The sequence below is a fragment of the Castor canadensis genome, chromosome 3, assembly GCF_047511655.1.
Source record: "Castor canadensis chromosome 3, mCasCan1.hap1v2, whole genome shotgun sequence".
Classification (NCBI taxonomy): Eukaryota; Metazoa; Chordata; class Mammalia; order Rodentia; family Castoridae; genus Castor; species Castor canadensis.
This window is the reverse complement of record NC_133388.1, coordinates 153,219,888-153,240,933: the sequence shown is the minus strand read 5'-3', so window position 1 is coordinate 153,240,933 and position 21,046 is coordinate 153,219,888. Positions and strand designations below refer to the sequence as shown.

Genomic DNA, 21,046 nt, shown 5'->3' with positions numbered 1-21,046 from the left:
AAAGTGGGGCATCATTGAACCAAACAGGACTGTTTTCAAACCATAAGATCTAATGGATCTAATAGAACTTGCCTTGCTAGATTTTGGATTTCCTTGGGGCAGGTCACTCCTTCCTTCTTTCTTATGTGTTGGTTTTGGAATACGAAAGCCATCCCTATTCATCTGTTTTCCCTGGTTTGCAACTGGAGATAAACTTTGCCTAAGGATGAATCATGCCTTTATTTTTACCCATATATCATTTAGATGATATTTAAATGAGATTTGGGTATTAGATTTTAAAGATGATGTTGGACTGAGTTAAGACTTTTGTGACTTTTGGGTGTAATGAATATATATATTTTTACATGTGATAAGGACGCAAATCTGAAAGAGGCCAGGGGTAGAAAACCATGGACTGAATTGTGATAAGGCCTCTAAGAATGTACTTAAGTTTAAATGTGTGAGCATGAGGGTAAGTCTTGATCCAGTAAAATTAGTGTCATTATAAGAAAAGATATTAGTGTTCTCCCTCTCCTCTCCTCTCCTCTCTTCATTGAGGATATAATAAGAGAGTGCCATCTACAAGCCAGGAAGATAGTCCTTAATGAAACCAAACTGATTTTCAAAGTGTCTCCAGCACTTTGAAAAGTTAATTTTTGCTGTTTAACCCACCTCATCTGCAATTTTGTTATAGCAACCCAAGGTGACTAAGACCTAAGTCACTCCCATTAGTCACCTGCTTGTTACCTTATTTAGTGCTGTAACACCATACTTCAAATTATCTTTCCTGGTTTATCCTTCCCCTTGGAACATATTGTATTTTAAATTTATCCTGTTTATTTTCTATCTTCCCTGGTTAGCATATAAGCTCCATGAGAACAGAAAAGTTTGTTCTGTTTTATTCACTATATTTCCAGCACCTAGAATAACTTATCTTCCTGCCATTTGAGTAGTATACTTTAAAATACTGAGGAATATTGAACTCAACCTAGAAACTCAGGGAAGACAAAATAACAGCATAGATAATGAAGAACCCAAGTGAATAAAAAATGTACTCATTAATTGAAATTAGAACAAAAAGGGTGTACACTTGGTGAAATAGAATTGTGTAAATGCAGTCTTTTAGCCAAAAGGTGCTTCTATCAGCAGTGAATAAATTAAGGCACAGTACCTTACAGGCCTACATTGAATTTTGTAAGAACAAATTACCAGGAATATGGATATTTTCAGGAATTTTCAATACATAATATTCCGTGGCCAGTCTAAGAAAGCAATATGTATTATTTGCTTTGCAGGAGAGTAAATACAATGAAATAATGGACGCAGATTCATTTCAGTACAATAGTTACCATATTTTAATTTATTTCCATGTAAATTGGTTGTTACATACTGAGGTAATACAAAGAATTATAAAAAGGTAATTAAATGCATTTAAAAATATAAAAATAAGTGCAGCGTATTAGACTACATGATTTTTAACTAAAAATCTTTGGAATGTGAAAGCACCACTTAACTTCCTATTTGAAACCTGGCAACAAACTCACTGCCAAAAAACATACTCTATATTGAATTAGATTATCATCCCATAGAATATAAAATGTGTATTTCTAAAGCATATGTATGTTCAACAACATACCAACATATTTTGGTTACCACTAAATGCCAAGCATTATTCAAAAGGGATATTAACACATTAATGTTTTCATTAAAAAGAAAGATCTCTTTCTTCATTACATTACACATTTATAGAACAGAGATCTGTCAAATAAATTACTGCAAAGTAGTTTAAGCTAAACTTTATAACACTTGAATTATATAATAGATGGCAAATAACCTTTAAAATGAAAGACAAATGGTAAAATTTAAGGACATTTAATTTGCATAAATGTAATATTAACACTCTACTCCTGGTTTCATATTTTATGCTTAATTTATATCTGTTACTATATTAGGCCCTTAACACTCATATAGGTCAGTTTTAATTTTTTCCAATTTTTTTTTACTATAATATGTAATATGGAAGTACTTTATCATACATAAAAATAAGATGTCCTCATAAAAATAATTCAGTGTGATTCCAGAAACATTGCAACACTGGAGCCATATTTTATTTTTTGTACTATCTGTTCTTGCTTTGAAATAAACATTTGTGTTTTAGAATCTTGTATGTCTAAAACTCAGATTAATTTCTTGAACTCTCTAAATGTAACTCAAGGGATTTTATTCAGCTAACAGTCATTGTGGCCATGTCTGAGGAAAAAGTCATAGAATTAGGACTTCATACAGTACATGGATTGGTCTTCCTTTCTTTGAGAATAACATCAATATTTGACACCCAAATTATTGCCTTTGAAATGTTACCTATTAAACGTCTACTACAAACACTGGAATGCATTCAAACCCAACTGCTCAGACAATATTGCATCAGCATTAACAATACGATAGAGCAAACCACCCACTGATTCACCATAATGATTTTAATATCATGCACAGTCCATGATCTCTAACAACTTAGAAAATGTCTGCAATGCATGAATTAAATAACAGGCCAAAGTTGCATAGAAAACATCAATTTATATATAGCAAAATATATTTTCTTTTCTTGACTTTCCTTGACTCATGTTTATCTGCCAGTGATCTATGGATTAGGGATGGTGAATATTAACCACTATTTACTATTGGAATAATTTAGTTGGATAAAGCAGAGTAAAATTCCTTTCTCTAAGGAAATTTTACTTCCAATTATTACCTCCACCTTTCCCTGGAACAGTGTTTGATGGAGATGTGAACCAGGCTTGCTCATTTCAATCTGAATTAGTGATAAAAGGATTGAGGCTAATTTGGTGTCCAAAACTATTCTTTGTATTCTTTTCAATAATAATTATAATGGTTGGGTAATTTAAGTCAAACTGGAGCATTTACTATTCTTTTTTCACTTTATTACATTGTCTTATTTAAGCATTTCATGTTAAAATTAAAGGCCATATGAATGCTTACCACACAGTTGCTAGGGAACATTATAATTCATGTAGAAGATGGAATTTACTCTTATAGATGCCCATGAAAGACATTAAACAACCATCTCTTAATTTTATTTTCCACTTGTTTCTTAAACTCACTTGAAAGTACCTGGCTTTTTCTTATTTTGGTAATTTCTAGAACAGTTAAAACATCAATATAGGTCTATGCCTATTTTTGAAAGTGATATTTTTCCTGTGTAAATCAATTTGTTAGATAAAAATATGAATCTTGTGTACTCAAATACAATTGATATATGTATAAGCATCAATAACGTACACAGTTCAGCCTGGCAATTAGTGTTTTTTGTTGTTATTTGTCTTATTGTTTTGGTGGGTTTACAGATATTCACATGCAAGCTTTCCTCTAACGAAAAAGAAAGAAAAACACATTATGAAGATCTATCTATCATCTAACTACCTATGTATAGATAGATAACCATTTGTTTTATTGACTGCCTCTCTGAAATAAGACCAAAATTACTAAAATTAATCTTGTATTTTCTCATCTAAAAATGATATTTGTGAAAAAATATAAGATGTGGAATTTCTACATTCTCTGGCTCCAAAAAAATTAAAGGAGAGAAAAAAAGCCTCTTATCAGGTGGGAATGTGGAAATGAGAGTGATCTGGTATGAAGATCCTCAGCATTTCCAAATTCACAGAAAAATAGACTGACATTAAGAACTTGGATTTATTGAGATACTAGTTTTCTTCCAAATATATGAAGACATTCCTGAATACTTCAGGATCGAATGTGTTAAAAATATGGAGATCAATGACTTCTAGTTTGTCCTTTGTTTCTGGTTGTTTCATTTCTGTGGATTTTTATTCTACTGGGTAAAATAATATTTAGTCTTACTGATGTTTAAATGACATTTGGGGAAAGAGAGTACAGGAAAATGGCACATTTCCTAAGTTATTTTTATGTATTAGTTACAGATGACCTTGAAGTTTTAAAAATTGGTTTGTAAATATTTTAAGTCACTTATGATAAAAGTGATTCTAAGTTTTAAAAATTAGCTTCCAGCAAAACAGAAATAAAACAATATAAAATACTAACTCTGTTTACCCTTCAATACACTAATACTAAATGATTACACTAACACTGATTTCTACATAAAATAACTAAGTGAATTTGCTTATAGACAAAGATTGGGAAAAAAACTATTGACAAATCCTGACCAGTGGTTATGCAGTTAGTAAGTCACATCATATTATTATAGTAGAGGTCATGTGTAAGGTCTGTACAAAAAAGTTGTGCAATATGCCAGTATATGGCTTCTCTGGGCAGGTACTAAAGACAAGATATGTATTGCAAGAAATGGGTCTCAGACTTCACTGTGGTCACTGAGTTTGCTCAAATTCTGAAATAGAAGAGGAAGAAATAAGCACGTATTACTTACTCAACTCTTAAATCAGTATCATAGTAAAAGAGCAGAAGTAACAGAAGTTGCCCCACCATGCTAAGAAAATGGACACTTTATAAGGCATCAGAGTGTAACAGTTTAAAGCTCCAGGTCCAAAGTCATAGTGGTGAATTTTAAACCAATTCAAATGGCATAACTTTCTTTAGCCTCAGTTTTCCCATTTCTATTAATGGGCTAAATAATATATCTATCTCATAGGCTGTGGCAAGTTTAGTGAATTAATATAGGTAAAGTCTGTAGAGTATTCCTAGAACACAGTAAGTCCTGAATACATGTTAGGTGTGCAGTAGTAATCATAATAATAATATTGGTATTATTATTATTTGGCAAATATATACTGTTCTGACTTAATATAATAGGGCAGACCCTGGAAGGCACCAAATGTTGTTCTAGGGATGAAAAAAGGCAAAATGATTTAATAATAGAAGAAAAATCTCAGGAAATCACAACTCTGGGAGCAGTTGTACAGCTAAACCATAAAAGTTCCATATTTGGAAGGTAACTTCCATACTTCCAGTCATATGAACACTAGACTCTGAAAATATTGTTCCCAAAAATGGCAATCAAAATAAGCTTCGAAGTATGGGTATCTGAGAAAGAAAGAACCTAAGAGTTGAGTTGAAATTCCCAGGACAGTGGTTCCTGGAAGAAGCAGTGAAATAAGCAGTTTGCACTTGATGGGTACTCATCAAATCCTCTCAGCAGTGATATTATAGTAGACAGTTGTTCATAACTGGCTCAAAAAAATAACAGAAAGATCTCTTTGTTTATATAAGAGAACTGAGTTGGAGAGGGGAAGGTTTAAAAGATTTTAAATGCCAGTGAGGTAAAAAGCTAATACAAAACATGCTAAGCCCTTGATTCTCTGTTCAAGTTTGGCTTGTAACTCCTACATGCTAACTTGATTAACTCACCTTATTTGAGTAGATGTTTCTTATTGCAGCAGACACTGACTCAAAAAAAATTGGTTTCTCTGAGTCTAGGTTTCCATAGTATGTCATTGCTTTTATCAAGGAAGCTACAAGAAAGCACAATGATACAGAGGCATGAAGCAGCAGAAGGGTCACATTCAAAGTCAGCCAAGGATACTCTCTTACCTGTGCAATTGGCTAATGATACATCCACACTTCTGCCCTTACATTCCATGTACACCTGGAAGAATTCAAATGATATACCCATGATTAATTCAGAATAGCAGACAGGAGGAAAAAGACTTTCGAAGAAAGGAGAGTTTCTATGTCTGATTAAAGACACGCGCGCGCACACACGCATACACATGAATTCAAACCACCAGAGGGAGGCATTGCTACGCAGTTGGACATAATCTGGCAAGAGTCTAAAAGACTAAAGGTTAATGCAGCAAGGCCTCTACCTTTATTATGATTAAGTTCGGCTGCTTATATTTTCTACTTCATTTAATGAAACTCACAGCATCACCTTTCCTTCCCCAGAAGAAGGATGTAAAATTGCTCTTTTACTGAAAGAAAAGGAGCCATTTGTGAAAGTGATGGAGGATGCTGATCTACCGCTGACTTTAATGTTTGCTTGTAATAATTTGAGCATATTTATAGTCTCTGTAAACCCCACCATGGATGGTAAGTTGAAATCCTCACTATGATCCAAAACAATTTTCATGGCCCAATTTCCATTTTTAAAAGTCAGTCAAGGTCTATCAAGATGAGAGATCCAAACTAATTTCCTTAGCATACTTTAAAATCTCAAGTGGAAACAATTTATACAAGATACTTATCTTGAATTCATTCAAACCAATCTCAGCCCATGAAATTCAGTGCAAGTAAATCTAAAGGTTTTAGTTACAGTAGGATGGATTTGGTTATAAAATAATATAGGGTATCTTACATAGAAAGTAAGAAAGCTGCATTTATAATATATTTTAACAATGTTTGTGATACATCCAGAATTTCTCTCACATTCTCTCAGCAGTAAGTAATCCTGCCTATGTGAGAAGAAATGTGAAATAATCAGAGTTCTGCTATATTGAGCATAAGTGAACAAACAAAAAAATAAAATGTGGACTCAGACTTCGACATTGAATAAATGGCTCCTGCTTTTGTAAGTTAAGTGATTAGTTCAAGGTGACCTCTCAGTGTTTGACTTTTTCTTAAGCTCAATGAAGCACACATTGCTGTTTGTTGATGTTGATAAACATAATCTCCAGTTCACTGACCCCTCAAGTGTCCCACGTAATAGAATAAATAGAAGTCACTGCAGTCAATTCAACCTACACTGGAGGAGAATGTTCTTTATACTAAAGCAACTAAGAAAACAACTCAGGGAGTATTGTTAGAGAGCAGGAAGACAGACATGCATGGCTGAAGATTCTCTGTGGCTCTTTGCTCAGGACTCTCTTTGGGAGTGTCTGGAATTAAGGAGTAATATTAGTTAAAACTATATTATTTGACTTTAAGAAATGAAATTACTTTTTTTAAAAAAAAGGGAATAATGGAAACTAGAATTATTGAGTACTTACTAACATTGTCTTAAGTACTTTATGAACAATATATTATCCCTAAGCCTTACAACAACTTGATGCAATAGATATTTTTACTTCTAGTTTATAGAAAAGCAAACAAATACTCAAGCCCAGATCACAGAACTAGCATACAGCTGATCTTTGGATACAGAGTTTGTCTATCTTTGAAGCTTATGATCTTAATATACATCATAATGTTATTATAACCATGATAAAATAAACCAATAGTAATTAAGAAATTTAAAATAAAAACTGATATAAAATTGCTAGTTTTATATATATAGATGAAAAATACTTCACCAAGGGCAAATGTCTTTTCTGCCAATATAGAAATAAATTGTATCAATTAACTTACTCATCATTTTACCACATGGAATTTTAAAACCTCTAATATGCATGGGATGGGGGAGCAACACTGTCTCAACATACATAGTGCCTGGATTGTTTGGATTCTCTTCAGAATTGTCAACCTTAAATCTTGAGCTCTAGGGGAGTGGTAGTCATTTCTTCCTCTTTACTAATCCTAAATTCTGTTTACGAAAATGTAGAGCAGGCAGCTAATAATTTCAGTAACAAAATTAAAATCCAATTGAACAAAAAATGTACATGTAGCCTTTCCCAGTAAAAGTATAATTCTAGTCTAGTGTTTCTCCAAATGTGATCATTGGACCACCTGCCTCAGAATCACTTATGAGTATTTAAAATAAAGGTTCTGGGCTTGAAGGTGGTCTCAGAAGAGTGCATTTTAAACGAGCACCCAGATCATCTTGAAGCACTCAAGTTTAAGAGCAATCTTCAAAACCTGGCAACAGAGTAAATAAAAACGCTAAGCACAAATAGCCTCCAACGAAGAAAGACGATGTGTTTACAACCAAGGTTTAGTTGCAAGAAAATAAAAAGTATTCAGGTTGTGCCCAATTGGGCAAAGGTTTTATACCAAACAAGATTTTTTTTAATGGTAACTCACCAAAAATAGCTGCTAGATTTAAGATCTCAAGTATTTAAACTTTGATTTGTATTATTTACTTGCTTTGTAAATACTGCTATTGCTGAAACAAAATCACCCTTCACTTCATTTTCACAAAGGAATCAACTGAGATCCAGGAAAATTATTCCCCAACACCTCAGCTGTGCAGCAGAGGACAGTTATAACCCACACACAACCTTCTACACACTCCTGCCCTTATCCTCATAGGAGAGTGACATTAAAGTTGACATCTGTATATCTGGGATTTGAAAGGTTGGACATTTCAAATCAGATTTAAAATACAAATGAATAGAGATACAAAGAATGCAACATCACAAGAGAACAAAACCTAAGATGTGAAATAATATCAACACCACTAATCTGAATTCTTTGAAAGCCAATGTTTGATTTCCACTTCTGATCATGATGAGTAACTAATTCAATACTATCCCATCCTCCATAAGTAAGTAGGCAATGGGACAAAAGTATACAAACTGTATTGTATTTACACAATAGGCTTCAGGCAGAGCAGGACTGAGTTCCCTGAGAGATGAACAAATGAGAGGAGCCCTCCCATGAGTTCAGCTTCCTGCCACCACAAGACGACAGGGACCCAAGCAAAATGCAGTGGCTTCATTGGGCTGAGCAGACAGAATTGGGGCTCAGGAAGGGTTAGATAAGCGAGAATTGTGGACAGAGTAATAGAAAGAGGAAGTTATGCAGAGAAAGAGCTCAAAACATTTTCATAGGGTATTCATTATGCCTTTGGCCAAGTACAAAACCACAAATAGGGAAGACTCTAGAAGGCTAGCATAAGAAAACCTGTAAGGAGCAGGCTCATAAAGGCAAGGTGAGCTGGTTACATGCACAGAAGCTGGTGGAGGGCTGAGGACATGAGAACACATGTCACCATACCCTTAAGAGCCCCTCGCCTCCAGCGATTTAGGATATTGAGGGAAAGAACAGAAGGAGATGAGAAAGAGAGTGAATTACTTGTTGACTTAGAAACAAGGATGAAATATTTCCTGGAAGTGGGTCTCAGTTTTTCTAGAAGTCACAAAATTAGGTGTTCTTCCATCTGTGGAAATAGGAGCTTGTGAGCTATGTCAGTTTTAAAGAAACAGCTTTAATTTTTTAGCATCTGGATCATGGAGATTATGGGATAAAGAGGTATCATTGCCTCCCAGAAAACAAGAGGAAAAAGTCTCTGCATGGAGCAGTGTCTGAGAGACCAGGAATGGGATGGAGCCAAATGAAACCCAGTCATGATGTAATAGAACATCCTGCCACCACCAAGGCCACATGCTCATGTGGCTTGCATCCTGGAAGAGTCTTTTCTTTCTTCTTATAAGTTAACTGCCCTGCAGATATGATGTCCATAACACCAGAAGTCTCTGTCTTGTGACTACCCTGGTAAATATCCGCCTCCATTCAAAGTCAGCTGGAAGCTGGATGGTGTTTTCCAAAAACAAACCTACAGTGATGTGAGGCACAAAGTCCTATTTTGCTTGTGGGGAAGGAAGCTCAGACTCTGGAACTGAGAATGGCTGATGAAAATTCCAGCTACTAAAGAGAAGGGACAGAATAAGTATGAACCCAGGCTGTGTAAATACCTCGACAAGCGTGGAGACTCCAGAATAGTCAAAAAGGCTCAAGCCACTGCAGTCCAGGACTAATGACCACCTCTCACTACAGCAGGGCTGTGCAGCATCTTCTGTGAGAGGAACAGAGACCTGAGTTAGGGAGATTTTGTAAAGATTTCTGCAGCCCACTTGGTTAAATGGTAGGAAAGCAACAGGACCTCATGTTTAACCACACTAATTCCGAATGCTTTTTAATATTTAAATTTTTCAGATAATTGTTAATTATTCCTGAACTCTTTGTTTTTTAGTGATTAGAATTTTATTTCAGGTAATTATCACATAAATAAGAGGAGGACAGGATAGTTTAAATACTGGTATCATTTCACAGATAAAATAAGGTTTGGCAAATTTAAATGAATTTGAAAGAATAGAATATTTAGCAAGTTAGTGCTAAATACATACTAGAATGGAAGCCTCTTAAACACTCTGACATATTCCACAATATCACACTGTTCCCTTCATGAATAGGCCCAGAAATAGAGCCTGGTTTTGTGATGCTTGAAGCTTGCACAATTTTGAATTCACACTTTAAGCAAAAGTCTATTGCTAGGATTCATCCCACAGCCTTAGAAGGGGCCTATGTGAGGGACCCTGAAACCTAAGCTTCATTTAGTTGCACAGTAAATCTACTTCTGAATACACCAGACAAGAAAGTGATTTTATTTGGAAGTTCATGACTTCTTTTTGAATGACAATTTCAGAGGCACAGTTTCCTCATGTGTGATGACATTTCTGTACAGTGATAGGCCCCAGTTGGGGGTCCGTCTAAAAAGTGATACAGCTCTCAGAGAAAATCATATAGGTGCAATGCCACTGCAATTAGTGGCAAAGTTTATCAAATTAGCTCCAATTCATTAATTATTAAACATTCTGAACAAAATAAAGTATTAATTGGAATAGATTTGTCATTTAAAATGCTCAAGGTTTTCCCTTATAGTAGTTACAGAAAAGTGGGAAAATGATTATTTCTCACTTTGAAAGAAAATGTGAAGGAGAAGCACATTAAAAAAAAAAACACTGCTTAAAATGTATGAACAAAAAATATGAAACAGAGACTAAAAAAAAAAAAAACTTGAAACAGGGACTTACCCTGTATCTCAGGGTAATTACTAATGTACTTGAAAAGCCATATTCATGTATGAGATTGTTTTTCAAGTTTCACCTTTAGATCTATATTCACATTATTAATTGATTAATAATTACAGAGTATGCACTACGTGCAGGAAGTTTTTTAATATGTAGTGGGTAAAAACAAATACGAGCACAATCTCACTCTTTTTTCAAGGAGCTCATAATATTCTTGAGTGCCAAAGATAGGATGGGGACTCAAATGACATATTATTAAAAATGATAAAATGAAAAATAATGTGAATTTATAAAAAGGAGGTGTCTCCTTGAAGTGATCAGGGAATACTTCATGCAAACAGCAGGCTTGGAGGAGGCGATGCTGAGATAGATGTCAACATTCTAGACATCTGGGGAGTTTTAATTAAGCACTGATGATAGCTTAAGATCCAGACCCTCCTGCTATCATCCAACCAGCATGAACTGAGGGCCGACTATGCGCCAGACACTGCAGTTGTGCCTTCTGCTGCCTGTTTCTCCTCTGGGAATGCAGCTAAGCAGTTCATGAAGATTCAAGCTATGCATCATACCCTGACCTGACGTGGTGGTAAATCAGAATCTCAAACAAAATTCAAAGCAACCACAGCTTAGCTCATCTATTAACCACTCAGTAGTAATCATTATCACTCATCATTCATCTAATTAAAAACAGGACTGACCTCTAACTAACGCAGGAGCTCTTACTGACGTTCTCAGGTATAATGTGCCCCTGTTCGTTATCAGAGATAAGAAAAGATCAAGGTGCAGTGAGAAGACAACCACTTATTCTAAGCACATACTCATTCTACTCAACAGTGGAATGATGATTGGGTCATGAATAGATTTTTGTACTATTTAGAAAATAGTACAAAAAGTTTATACATTTTCAGAGTATAAAAATCTCTAACAAATATCTGGTAAGTGGAAAACATCAAAAATTCATATGACATACATATATTATACAGAATTAAATCTTTCTTACAAAGTTAGATACAAAAAATTTAGTAAGACTAATCATGTTTATAATGTACATTGGAGTTCCAAATTTATTTATACACAATGGAATTTTATGTAGTCATGAAGAAGAACGAAATGTTATCATTCGCAGGTAAATGGATGGAACTGGAGAACATCATTCTGAGTGAGGTTAGCCTGGCCCAAAAGATCAAAAATCGTATGTTCTCCCTCATATGCAGACATTAGATCAAGGGCAAACACAACAAGGGGATTAGACTTTGCTCACATGATAGAAGCGAGAGCACACAAGGGAGGTATGAGGATAAGTAAGACACCTAAAAAACTAGATAGCATTTGTTGCCCTCAGTGCAGAGAAACTAAAGCAGATACTTTAAAGCAACTGAGGCCAATAGGAGAAGGGGACCAGGAACTAGAGAAAAGGTTAGTTCAAGAAGAATTAACCTAGAAGGTAACACACACACACAGGAAATTAATGTGAGTCAACTCCCTGTATAGCTATCCTTATCTCAACTAGCAAAAACCCTTGTTCCTTCCTATTATTGCTTATACTCTGTCTTCAACAAAATTAGAGATAAGGGCAAAATAGTTTCTGCTGGGTAGCGAGGGGTAAGGGGGGGTAAAGGGGGGATAAGGGAAGAGGCAGGGGGAAGGGGAGAGAAATGACCCAAACATTGTATGCACATATGAATAGAATAAAAATTAAAAAAAAAGAAAGCTTCCTATGCAGATCTTTTTGAACATATCTGCTTTATAAAATAAAATTTGTACAGTTTCTTAAAAGACAGAATAGGTTGGTACCAGCTCATCGCAATTATGTACACATATTCTCAGCTGCATGTATAACGACAGTATGCCATCAACTTGAACTCAGTAACAGTAGAAATACTTATGCCATAGAAATTGGAAAATGCTACAGATAAATGCTTCTCCACAACTCCACTCACGTCTCCTGCAGCAAAAATTATTTGTTAAAGATTTACCAGGGCATCACTGCTTAGAGGTAGGTGCTCTTGATAAAGAAAATAATCAGTATTTTTTAAAATCCAACAGGTTCGATTAAATAAACAACTTAAAACACTATTAAAATCAATTTGGCAATAGTTTGTTTGTTTTTCTTTTTTTGCAGTGCTGGGGATTGAACCCATGACCTCATACACACTAAGCAAGCACTTTACCACTTAATTACAACCCTAGCCTAGCCATAGATCTTAAAATGACAGTGATAACAAAACTTGATACTAAACTCAGGCATTTTTTTTTCGTCAACGTGTACAGCAATATTGTTGCTGTTGTTGGTAATTTTATTTGATGGGGATTTTTTTGTGACAGCGTCTCGCTGTGTGGATCAGACTGGTCTTGAATTTATGATCCTCCTGCCTCAGGCTCCTGAGTACTGGAATTATAAGCACATGCCCCCCCCCCACACACAGCTGATAACAGCATTGTTTTTACCAAATGAATATCTTTTATAAAATAGTACACATTTCAAATAAACTACAATCTAATATTTTACTCAAAAATTTCTACAGAAAGATAGCATTAATATTTAACCCTAAAAATGAAAAAGTGACAACTGAAGTTTCTGAGATCCTTAAGTCTTATTCTTTATTTACTGAAGCATAACAGTCAGTAAAGTATACAGGAGAGGGATCAAGAAATTAAACGAATATAATATGAAAGAATATTAGCAATTGTTTGATTTAGAAAACATGTCAATGCAATGCTTTACCTGAAAGAAGCTACATAAATCATAATCTATAAACATATATCAAATTCTATAATCCTATTCCATAACCAGAGCAGGCTAATTCGATCATGAGCCATTTTTCCGCTGAAGTGAAATAAAACCTTAGAATTTTTATCAACTCAGTACTTCATGAAGTCATTGCTACTTGGGTCAGAATTGTACTTACCATTCTGAAATTAAAAATACAATAGTCAAAAACAATCTGTGTATAGGTTAACTAAGAGATTGATAATAACTCTATCTAAACAACCAGAAAATGGTGGTTAAAAGGTATTGAAAAATTTTAAGAACAAGGTTTTTTTTTTCTTTTCTGGCATACCATATGTATTTCATTGCTAAATTGTCCTTGTCATTCTCTTTACTGTCTTATAACTACTCCCTAATTTAAATGATGGTAGATTCACAACTATGAAAATATTTGGATTTTATCAATTATGATATTGAAAACTGGACATAGTGGCACATGCCTACAATCCCAGCATTCTGGGAAACATTGGCAGGAAGATCTCAAGCTTGAGACCTGCCTAGGCTGCATAGTGAGATCCTGTCTCAAAAAAAAATTTATATAAAAATTTCCCTTTCATTTTCTTTGTGTGTCCATCCTATTGTTTGCTTTGTCTGTTATTTTCATAGTTGAGTTTCAGTTTTACTCTTCTTTTAATCAAAATATGTGTACATTTTCAGGCCATCTAAAACAAAATAAGGCAAAATAAAAGACTTGTGCCTAGTGTTGTGGATAATTATTTAAGTAAGCTATTGTTTTAATTTTTCATACTTTTTTTCTTGCAGTACTAGGGACTGAACTCAGTCTCATACTTGCTGAGCAGGTGCTCTATCACTTGACCCACACCACCAGCCCCTTAAGTAAGCTAATTTAAAAGAAGCAATACATGATACCTCCTTTGAATGAAAAAAACATCCCAATGATGAAGTTACCAATTCACTCAAATGAAAATTTAAATGTAGTGGGCATTTCTGAAATCTTTCCAAAAATAAAAGCAAAGTTTTCTCTTACACAGTATCCTCTCAATTTTGTACTGATTTTACGGATATAACCTTGTGTTCAACCTTCTACATAAATCAAGTAGTGCGATAAAAACCACATCATCCCAGAAAAGAGAAAAGGGAATTTACAGCTAATATCCTGCCTTAAGCAAAAGGGTAAACTTGGAGCATGTGCAGAGGAGACAACTAATCTATGCCCACGTGGAATGTGGTAAATGATGGGCTTTATCTACAAAAAAATAACATTCCAGAAAGAAATTAACCATCAGGTGTGGGTGGGCAATTAACTCCAGACTGTGGAAGTCATCTCTTTCCTGTGGAATATTCATTAGCTCCTTTAATTAAAAAGTATTCATAGTTGCATAATTTAGGAGTGCTTTTCATATACTTCAAAAGATTCTTGACAGTCTGAGTTACTCATCATTTTTTGAAAGTGGGTATTTTTCTGTTGACACCAATTAACTATTGAGAAGCAGATTTCCATCTCTAATCTCTCAAGAAATGAGAGGATAAGAAACATTTAGGAAAAACAACAGCACTACTTTTGGAAAACATATTTTGGATGCACATATTTTAGAGTGTTTCATTCATTCATTCACCCATTCTTCATTCCAGCAATCAGTTAACATAGATGCATTGAGTGCATACTGTCACTACCATCTTAGCCAATGTAAGTACAGCGGTAAACGAGATAATGGTCCCTTTCTTCAACAGACTCAACCAAACAGGAAACTTAGTCAGTTAAGCTAGTAATTTGGAGCCTTGTGAGGGCTGGAGATGTGCACAAAGTGCTAAGGAAGGGCAGGAGATCCTTTGTGACAGACAGAACAATGGCCCCCAACAATGTCCACATGCTAATCCTCAGCACCTGTGGATAGGTTACCTCAGATGGCAAAAGGGTCTTGGCAGATTTGGTTAAATGAATGATGTCAAGATTGGGACATTATCCCAGATTGCCCAGGCGGGCCTAATGTAATCACAAGGAGACAAGAGGTTCGGAGTAAGAGAGGATGGGGTGACAAAAAAGAAGTCAGAGAGAAATGTGAAAGGCCTTACTGCTGGCTTGAAAATGTAGGTTGGAACACAAACCAGGGAAGGCAGAAAGTCTTTAGAAGCTGGAAAGGGCAAGGAAATAGATTCTCATTTAGAGCCTCCAAAAGGAATACAGTCCTGCCATTACATTAATTTTATGCTTATTGGATTCACAACAGACTTCTGTTGCCCCAAACTGTAAAATAATACATGTGTGATGTTTTATACCACTATATTTATGACAATTTATTACATCTGCAGTGAGAAATTTGTATGCCTAAGTTGCTGATTTGGGGAATAAGAAGGAGGTGTGGAAGGGAAGAGCTTGTTTAGACATGGTAGAAGCCATGTCTACTTTTTTCATCCTTGAATATGTAGCATCTCTTACTGTACACAGGATTTAGAAGATGTTCAATAATATAAGAAATATTTGCTGAGTAAACAATGTTATGAATTAATACAGGAATGAAAGGAAAAATGTGATGTATGATCTAAGACCTGGAGAATGGCGGGAAATTAAGTAGGTGAATAGGTGGTAGAGACCAGCCTGGCAGATCAGAATGCTATCAGAGACCTCAGTAGGGTACCTCTTCGTATTAGCATAAAAGGGCTAAATTGTTTGAGGGACCCAAACTACTAAACATGATAATAGAAGATTTCTCCACAAGCTAAACAATTTTTCATTTCATTCAGGGAAATACCATAATTTCCATCCTATAGTTTATGAAGCTTGGTTTATACTTTTTTTTATTATTCTATCATGTGATCAACTATGAACCTTCCCCTTCCAAAAAGTCTATTGGGGAAAAAAATATTTTTAGTTCTCTTCCCCTTTACCCACTGCCTTACTCAGTTTGTCTCCCATTTGCTTTGGTAACTTCCTGATCAGTTCTGCAATTCCCCAAATCTATTGAAAGTCTCCTGGATGACCTCACATGACCTTTAATTTACCATCCTCCAAATGAAACTCATCTTCTCCTATAGCCACCCTCTTGGGTTCCCTGTCATTACCGGTTTAAAAGTTTTATGCTTAAGAATCATCATTTGTCTCAGCAGAAAAAAAATCTGAAAGCTGTACTTACGTACTTTGAACATGACTAAAGACAGTATCAGAGTCACAGAAGTGAAAATGTGATGATCAAGAAACCAAATTGAGAGGTAAGATGAAGAATAGTGAACCCAACAGCATTTAAAGCATAGAAAGGTGAGAGTAGAATGGTGTGAGTGAACAAAAGGAAAGGAGAGGAAAGAACAGGAGAGGAGAGGACAGGAGAGTAGAGGGGAGGACAGGACAGGAGAGGAAAGAGAGAGAAGAGAGGAGGAAAAAAGAGGACTGAGGACATCTTGAAGTGTCAGAAAAGTGAAGAGAAGAAGGAAGCCAAAAGATCTACTATTTCTGACCACTATCAATGGGCCACTGGATGGCAAAAAAATTTCACCAAGATAGCAAAGGTGACAATGTCCATCAGCTATTGTTCTGTGCAAAGTGGCACTAATCATGGAAGGCAAAAGCAAGAAACTCTGAAAATGTTTTCATTTGAGCAATGCCATTAAAGACGTTAATCATTAAATAAGTACTGTATTAGTACTATGTAACTGTTCTTTGAGAGCACAGGCAGGAAAAAGCAAATTTCCTATGCAAAGTCAAAAAAGAAACAGAAAAGCTAATTAATATAAGAGCTGCATTCCATGTTGATACAGGCTGATGTTCTATGTAATATATTTATTTGTAATATATGCTGTAGTACAGTAGTTATTAGATAATTTAACAAGCACCCTTGATCAAAACATTTGCTGCTGTTACCTGACTCTTTTTTATAGGTAAGTACAAAGCTGTAATTACTTTACATTGCTAGGGTAGAAATCCATAATATATTCAAAGAGATCATATTTGTGGGGATATGCTGGTTCACGTTAAAACAATAATATGAGTTTCAATCTGTGCTACAAACATTTATGTTAAATAAATAGAGGAGGACAGAAGAAAAGAGAGGAAGAAGGAGATGGTAGGAGGAAGAGGATACAGGAGCAGAAAATAGAAGGGATGAAAAAGGAGAAGGAAAGTAGAAGGAAGAGGAAGGTGAGGAGGAGAAACAGAAGAGGACAATGCAGAAGAAGCAGAGGGAGAGAAGGAGAAGATTTCACTCTCTGATCTAAAGTCAAGTCAATATACTTATATTGTTTCTTCCTTAAAGCAAACTCACCATTGCAGTTGCCATTGGACAGAGAATTGAGCAACGTGTTTTGTTCAGACTGAAATAAAACAAATGTAAAGAAAAAAATGTTATAAACATTTATTGTTGTCCATGAGAAAAAGTACATCATTCCTTTCTCCATAGTGAATAACAAAAACTAGTCACTAGACTTGTTTCCAGAATGTCCACAATAAACTCGAAAATAATAAAATGATAATGAGTTCTAAGTTTAGTACATACATTAGCTTAGTAGATAACTTATGTAATCAAGTCAAAATGTCTTCTTTAGAACATTTCCTGCAAGAGTTCATGTTTGGTTCAATTTTGGATTAAAGAAACAAAGTGTATTTTAAAAAGTATACTGTGTTTGAACAGTAGAAATTTTTGGATAAACAGCACATCAAAACTTCTTTTACAAAACAAAGGCACAATTTGGTGATTAGACTGCTGTAGACTATACAATGTACAGGAATCCATCAGACACTGGCGCCCTGATCTATATTTCTGCATTCAGGAAATATTTGATGACATGCAGGAAAGTAGATCTCCACATCATGACAAGACAGAACATCTTTCTTTAATTTGTGTTTCAAATAGGGAATGAATTGCCTGTCTTGGGTTATTTTTAAATGGCCCTTCTATCACCACCGTCTATTGAAAATGCAGCTCCCAGTGAAGGAAACCCAGGCACTGGCAAAGTATTGAAGTTGAAGGGGAGAATTGCAGACCACTGTGCTGGCTATGACAGATGGAGAGAAACTACCGTACAGACCAACAGATACAGATACAAACTCATTACTGTAAAATTGAACTTGCAATGAATGCATGGGCCTTAAAGTAAGCAGTAGATATCCTAGCTGGACAGTGCTTGACAAAAACATTTAGGTATTTGAAATTCTGGACAAATATTCTCCCAATACTGTTTGGCATGGTGGTTGCAAGCTTATATCAGTTAAAAACACCCTACCTAACTCATAATACAGCTGCACACTGTCACATGGTATAACAAGGCTTTGTAAAAAAAATAGGCCTAGTATCCAACTTAAACAACTACAAACAAATCTCTTCCTTTGGCAAGAAGAGAAAGATCCCAATCCAAAACTACTGGTGGCGATTGCCAATATTCCCTTTAAAGTAAAATTCTAAGAGCATAGTGAAGAGTTAAGAAGGTCCAGTGACACATAGCCAAGGCTGTCATCATACATTTATAGTCCCAAAGGGTCCCATGCTTTGAAGGATTTCCCACTTGGCTTTTGCTCTGCTATCACTATCTTGAAAAATCTTTGTAATTGTTCAACAAAAGATCTCACATCTTCATTTTTTGATGGGCTCTGCAAATTACATGTCTGATTCTATTACAGGGTCTCAATGATACAGACCAGGGTAAGGCCTATGGGCAGAAGCATGAAGTTGTGAGACAGAAGAATGTTCTTCAGGACAGCTCTTGAGACACCAGAAATGGGAACCAAGATATCCTATGTTTCAGGGTGGTTGAGAGACAAGGATGTAAGAAAAAGAAGAGATTTTTGTGTTTTGGAATAGTCAAAGAAAGTCTCAAGAGAAGGGCAACCAAACTACTAATATTAAATCAGACTAAACAGCATTGAGTGGACCAAGAACTATTCTAATTGTTGTTCATGTATTAACTCATTAATCATCCTGATTACAGATGAGGAACTTGAAGTAATTCAGTTAAGGTCCCACAGCTGGGGAGTAGCAAAGCAAGGCAGCTTGGCTGAAAGTCCAGGCTCTGAACACTGGAGAGGGCTTAAGGATTCCAAAAATGACAGACTGCTCATTTCCACTAAATCATACCGGCTCACATTTGATTCAATATCTCTAATAGCTGGCATTTCTTTTGGAGGTAAGTTAAGTTTTATAACAATGTTACATTAGTGATGGCAATAGTTTATGCTTCTTTGAAGTCGTTTACCATATTCTATGTCTTTAAGAGTGAAATATAATATATTCTAGTTAGGGCCATGATAAAGAGGTTCTCTGAAATAAATGGCTTGTCTGATTTATTTTTCTCTGGTACTTATGTTCATTAGGCATTCTGAATGAATGAATAAATGAACAATAAAGTGATTGTCTAAAAGTCAATTACAAGAGCAAAGTGAAAAGCATACTACACTATAAGGTTTTGCTGGGGAGAGAGTCTTGCACACAGTTTTATAATGTGTTACTCTTTACAGGAAACAATTCTTAATGTCATGAAGTACAGTTACCTGTTATATGGCATTCTTATTGCAAAACCAATCATCCTACCTTGCTGATGTCATCAAGTGGCTGGTTGCTGGCATTTTCCTTTTGGATGAAGTTCATTAGATCAGTATTAAATTTCTTTGCATTCAGGAAAACAAGTGGGTTGTTTATTGAGACAATTTTTACCTGTTGCAGAGTTTCCTTTTAAAGGAGAAAAAAGAGATTCAGATTTCTGAATTAAATAAAAGAGAATGACCCAATGAGTATGTCTTCTAAGTCCAAATGCCACTCAATTGTGAGAGCAACCTTAACTAACATTTTTACTATTGAAATTAATTTAGAGGATTTAATGTTTTACCTCAATTCTCAGGGAAAATATGTACATCCTTTCGACCAAGAAACATCAGTCATCATGAGACTAGTCTCCAGCTTTTCAGAAAGTAGCCCTTATTCTTTCTGACTGGGTTTTGGGAAGGCAATAGCCTAGAATATCCACAAACACCAGGAAAGCCTGTCCTTCCCAAAGTACCCCTTCCATTCAATCTATCAAATAAAAATTAATTTGCTTAATGATTAGGTTTTTTTTCCACTGTTGAGTATCAAACCTAAAACATCTTGCATGTTACACAAGTGCTCTGCTACTGAGCTAACCCCCAGCCCTCCATCAGTATTTTTAAAAGATGAAAGTGTGGTCAAAAGGGTCAGTTATCAGCTCTTTACCTCAGAATGACGTAAGCTTTCATTCAGTTGAAATAAAACATTACAAGTGACTAGTAGTCCTAATTGGAAGAAAGAGACTGAAAAGTAATGTCAGGAATACAATTTCACCGTGGGCAGGCATAGATTACACTGTGTTGCCAGAATACAGGTGAAAGATGTAGAAAAGGAGAAGGGGGAAAAGATACAAAAGGTGTCTGCTTTGGCCATCTGTCCAGGTATTACCAGCAGCATTTGGAGTTGTACAGTCAAAATCATCTTCTCTGACTTTGGGAGAAATTTCTCATTGAGAGAATAGTCAGTTCTATGAAATGATAACTCCTTACCAACTAAGCAAAGCAATACTCCTTCAGGCTTTAATGCTTGCATAGAAGAGGGGATGCAGAAAATAGTCATGCATTGCAAGCAGAGGAAAGAAAGAAGAAAGAATTAAGTACATTAATTTGGACAATTCATTTAACCTCTCTCAGTTTCCTCATTTTTAAAATTAGATAAATGTTCAAGCTAGATAATCTCAAAAAGTTGCTAAAGCT

The 21,046-nt window shown here is 35.3% G+C and overlaps 1 protein-coding gene across 2 annotated transcripts in view; it reads right to left on the bottom strand.

The window, feature by feature from the left end:
- Positions 1–2,630: 2,630 nt before the first annotated feature.
- Positions 2,631–21,046, bottom strand: part of Slc26a7 (solute carrier family 26 member 7) — a 112,496-nt gene continuing 94,080 nt past the window's right edge. For both annotated transcript variants that reach the window (XM_074068819.1, XM_074068820.1), the window contains 6 exons: positions 19,860–19,997; positions 17,601–17,649; positions 9,501–9,601; positions 5,524–5,578; positions 5,341–5,444; positions 2,631–4,363 (listed from right to left, as the gene is read on the bottom strand). In XM_074068819.1, the coding sequence (XP_073924920.1) occupies positions 4,328–4,363; positions 5,341–5,444; positions 5,524–5,578; positions 9,501–9,601; positions 17,601–17,649; positions 19,860–19,997 (483 nt within the window). In that variant the 3' untranslated portion in view covers positions 2,631–4,327. The remainder of the gene's footprint in view (positions 4,364–5,340; positions 5,445–5,523; positions 5,579–9,500; positions 9,602–17,600; positions 17,650–19,859; positions 19,998–21,046) is intronic.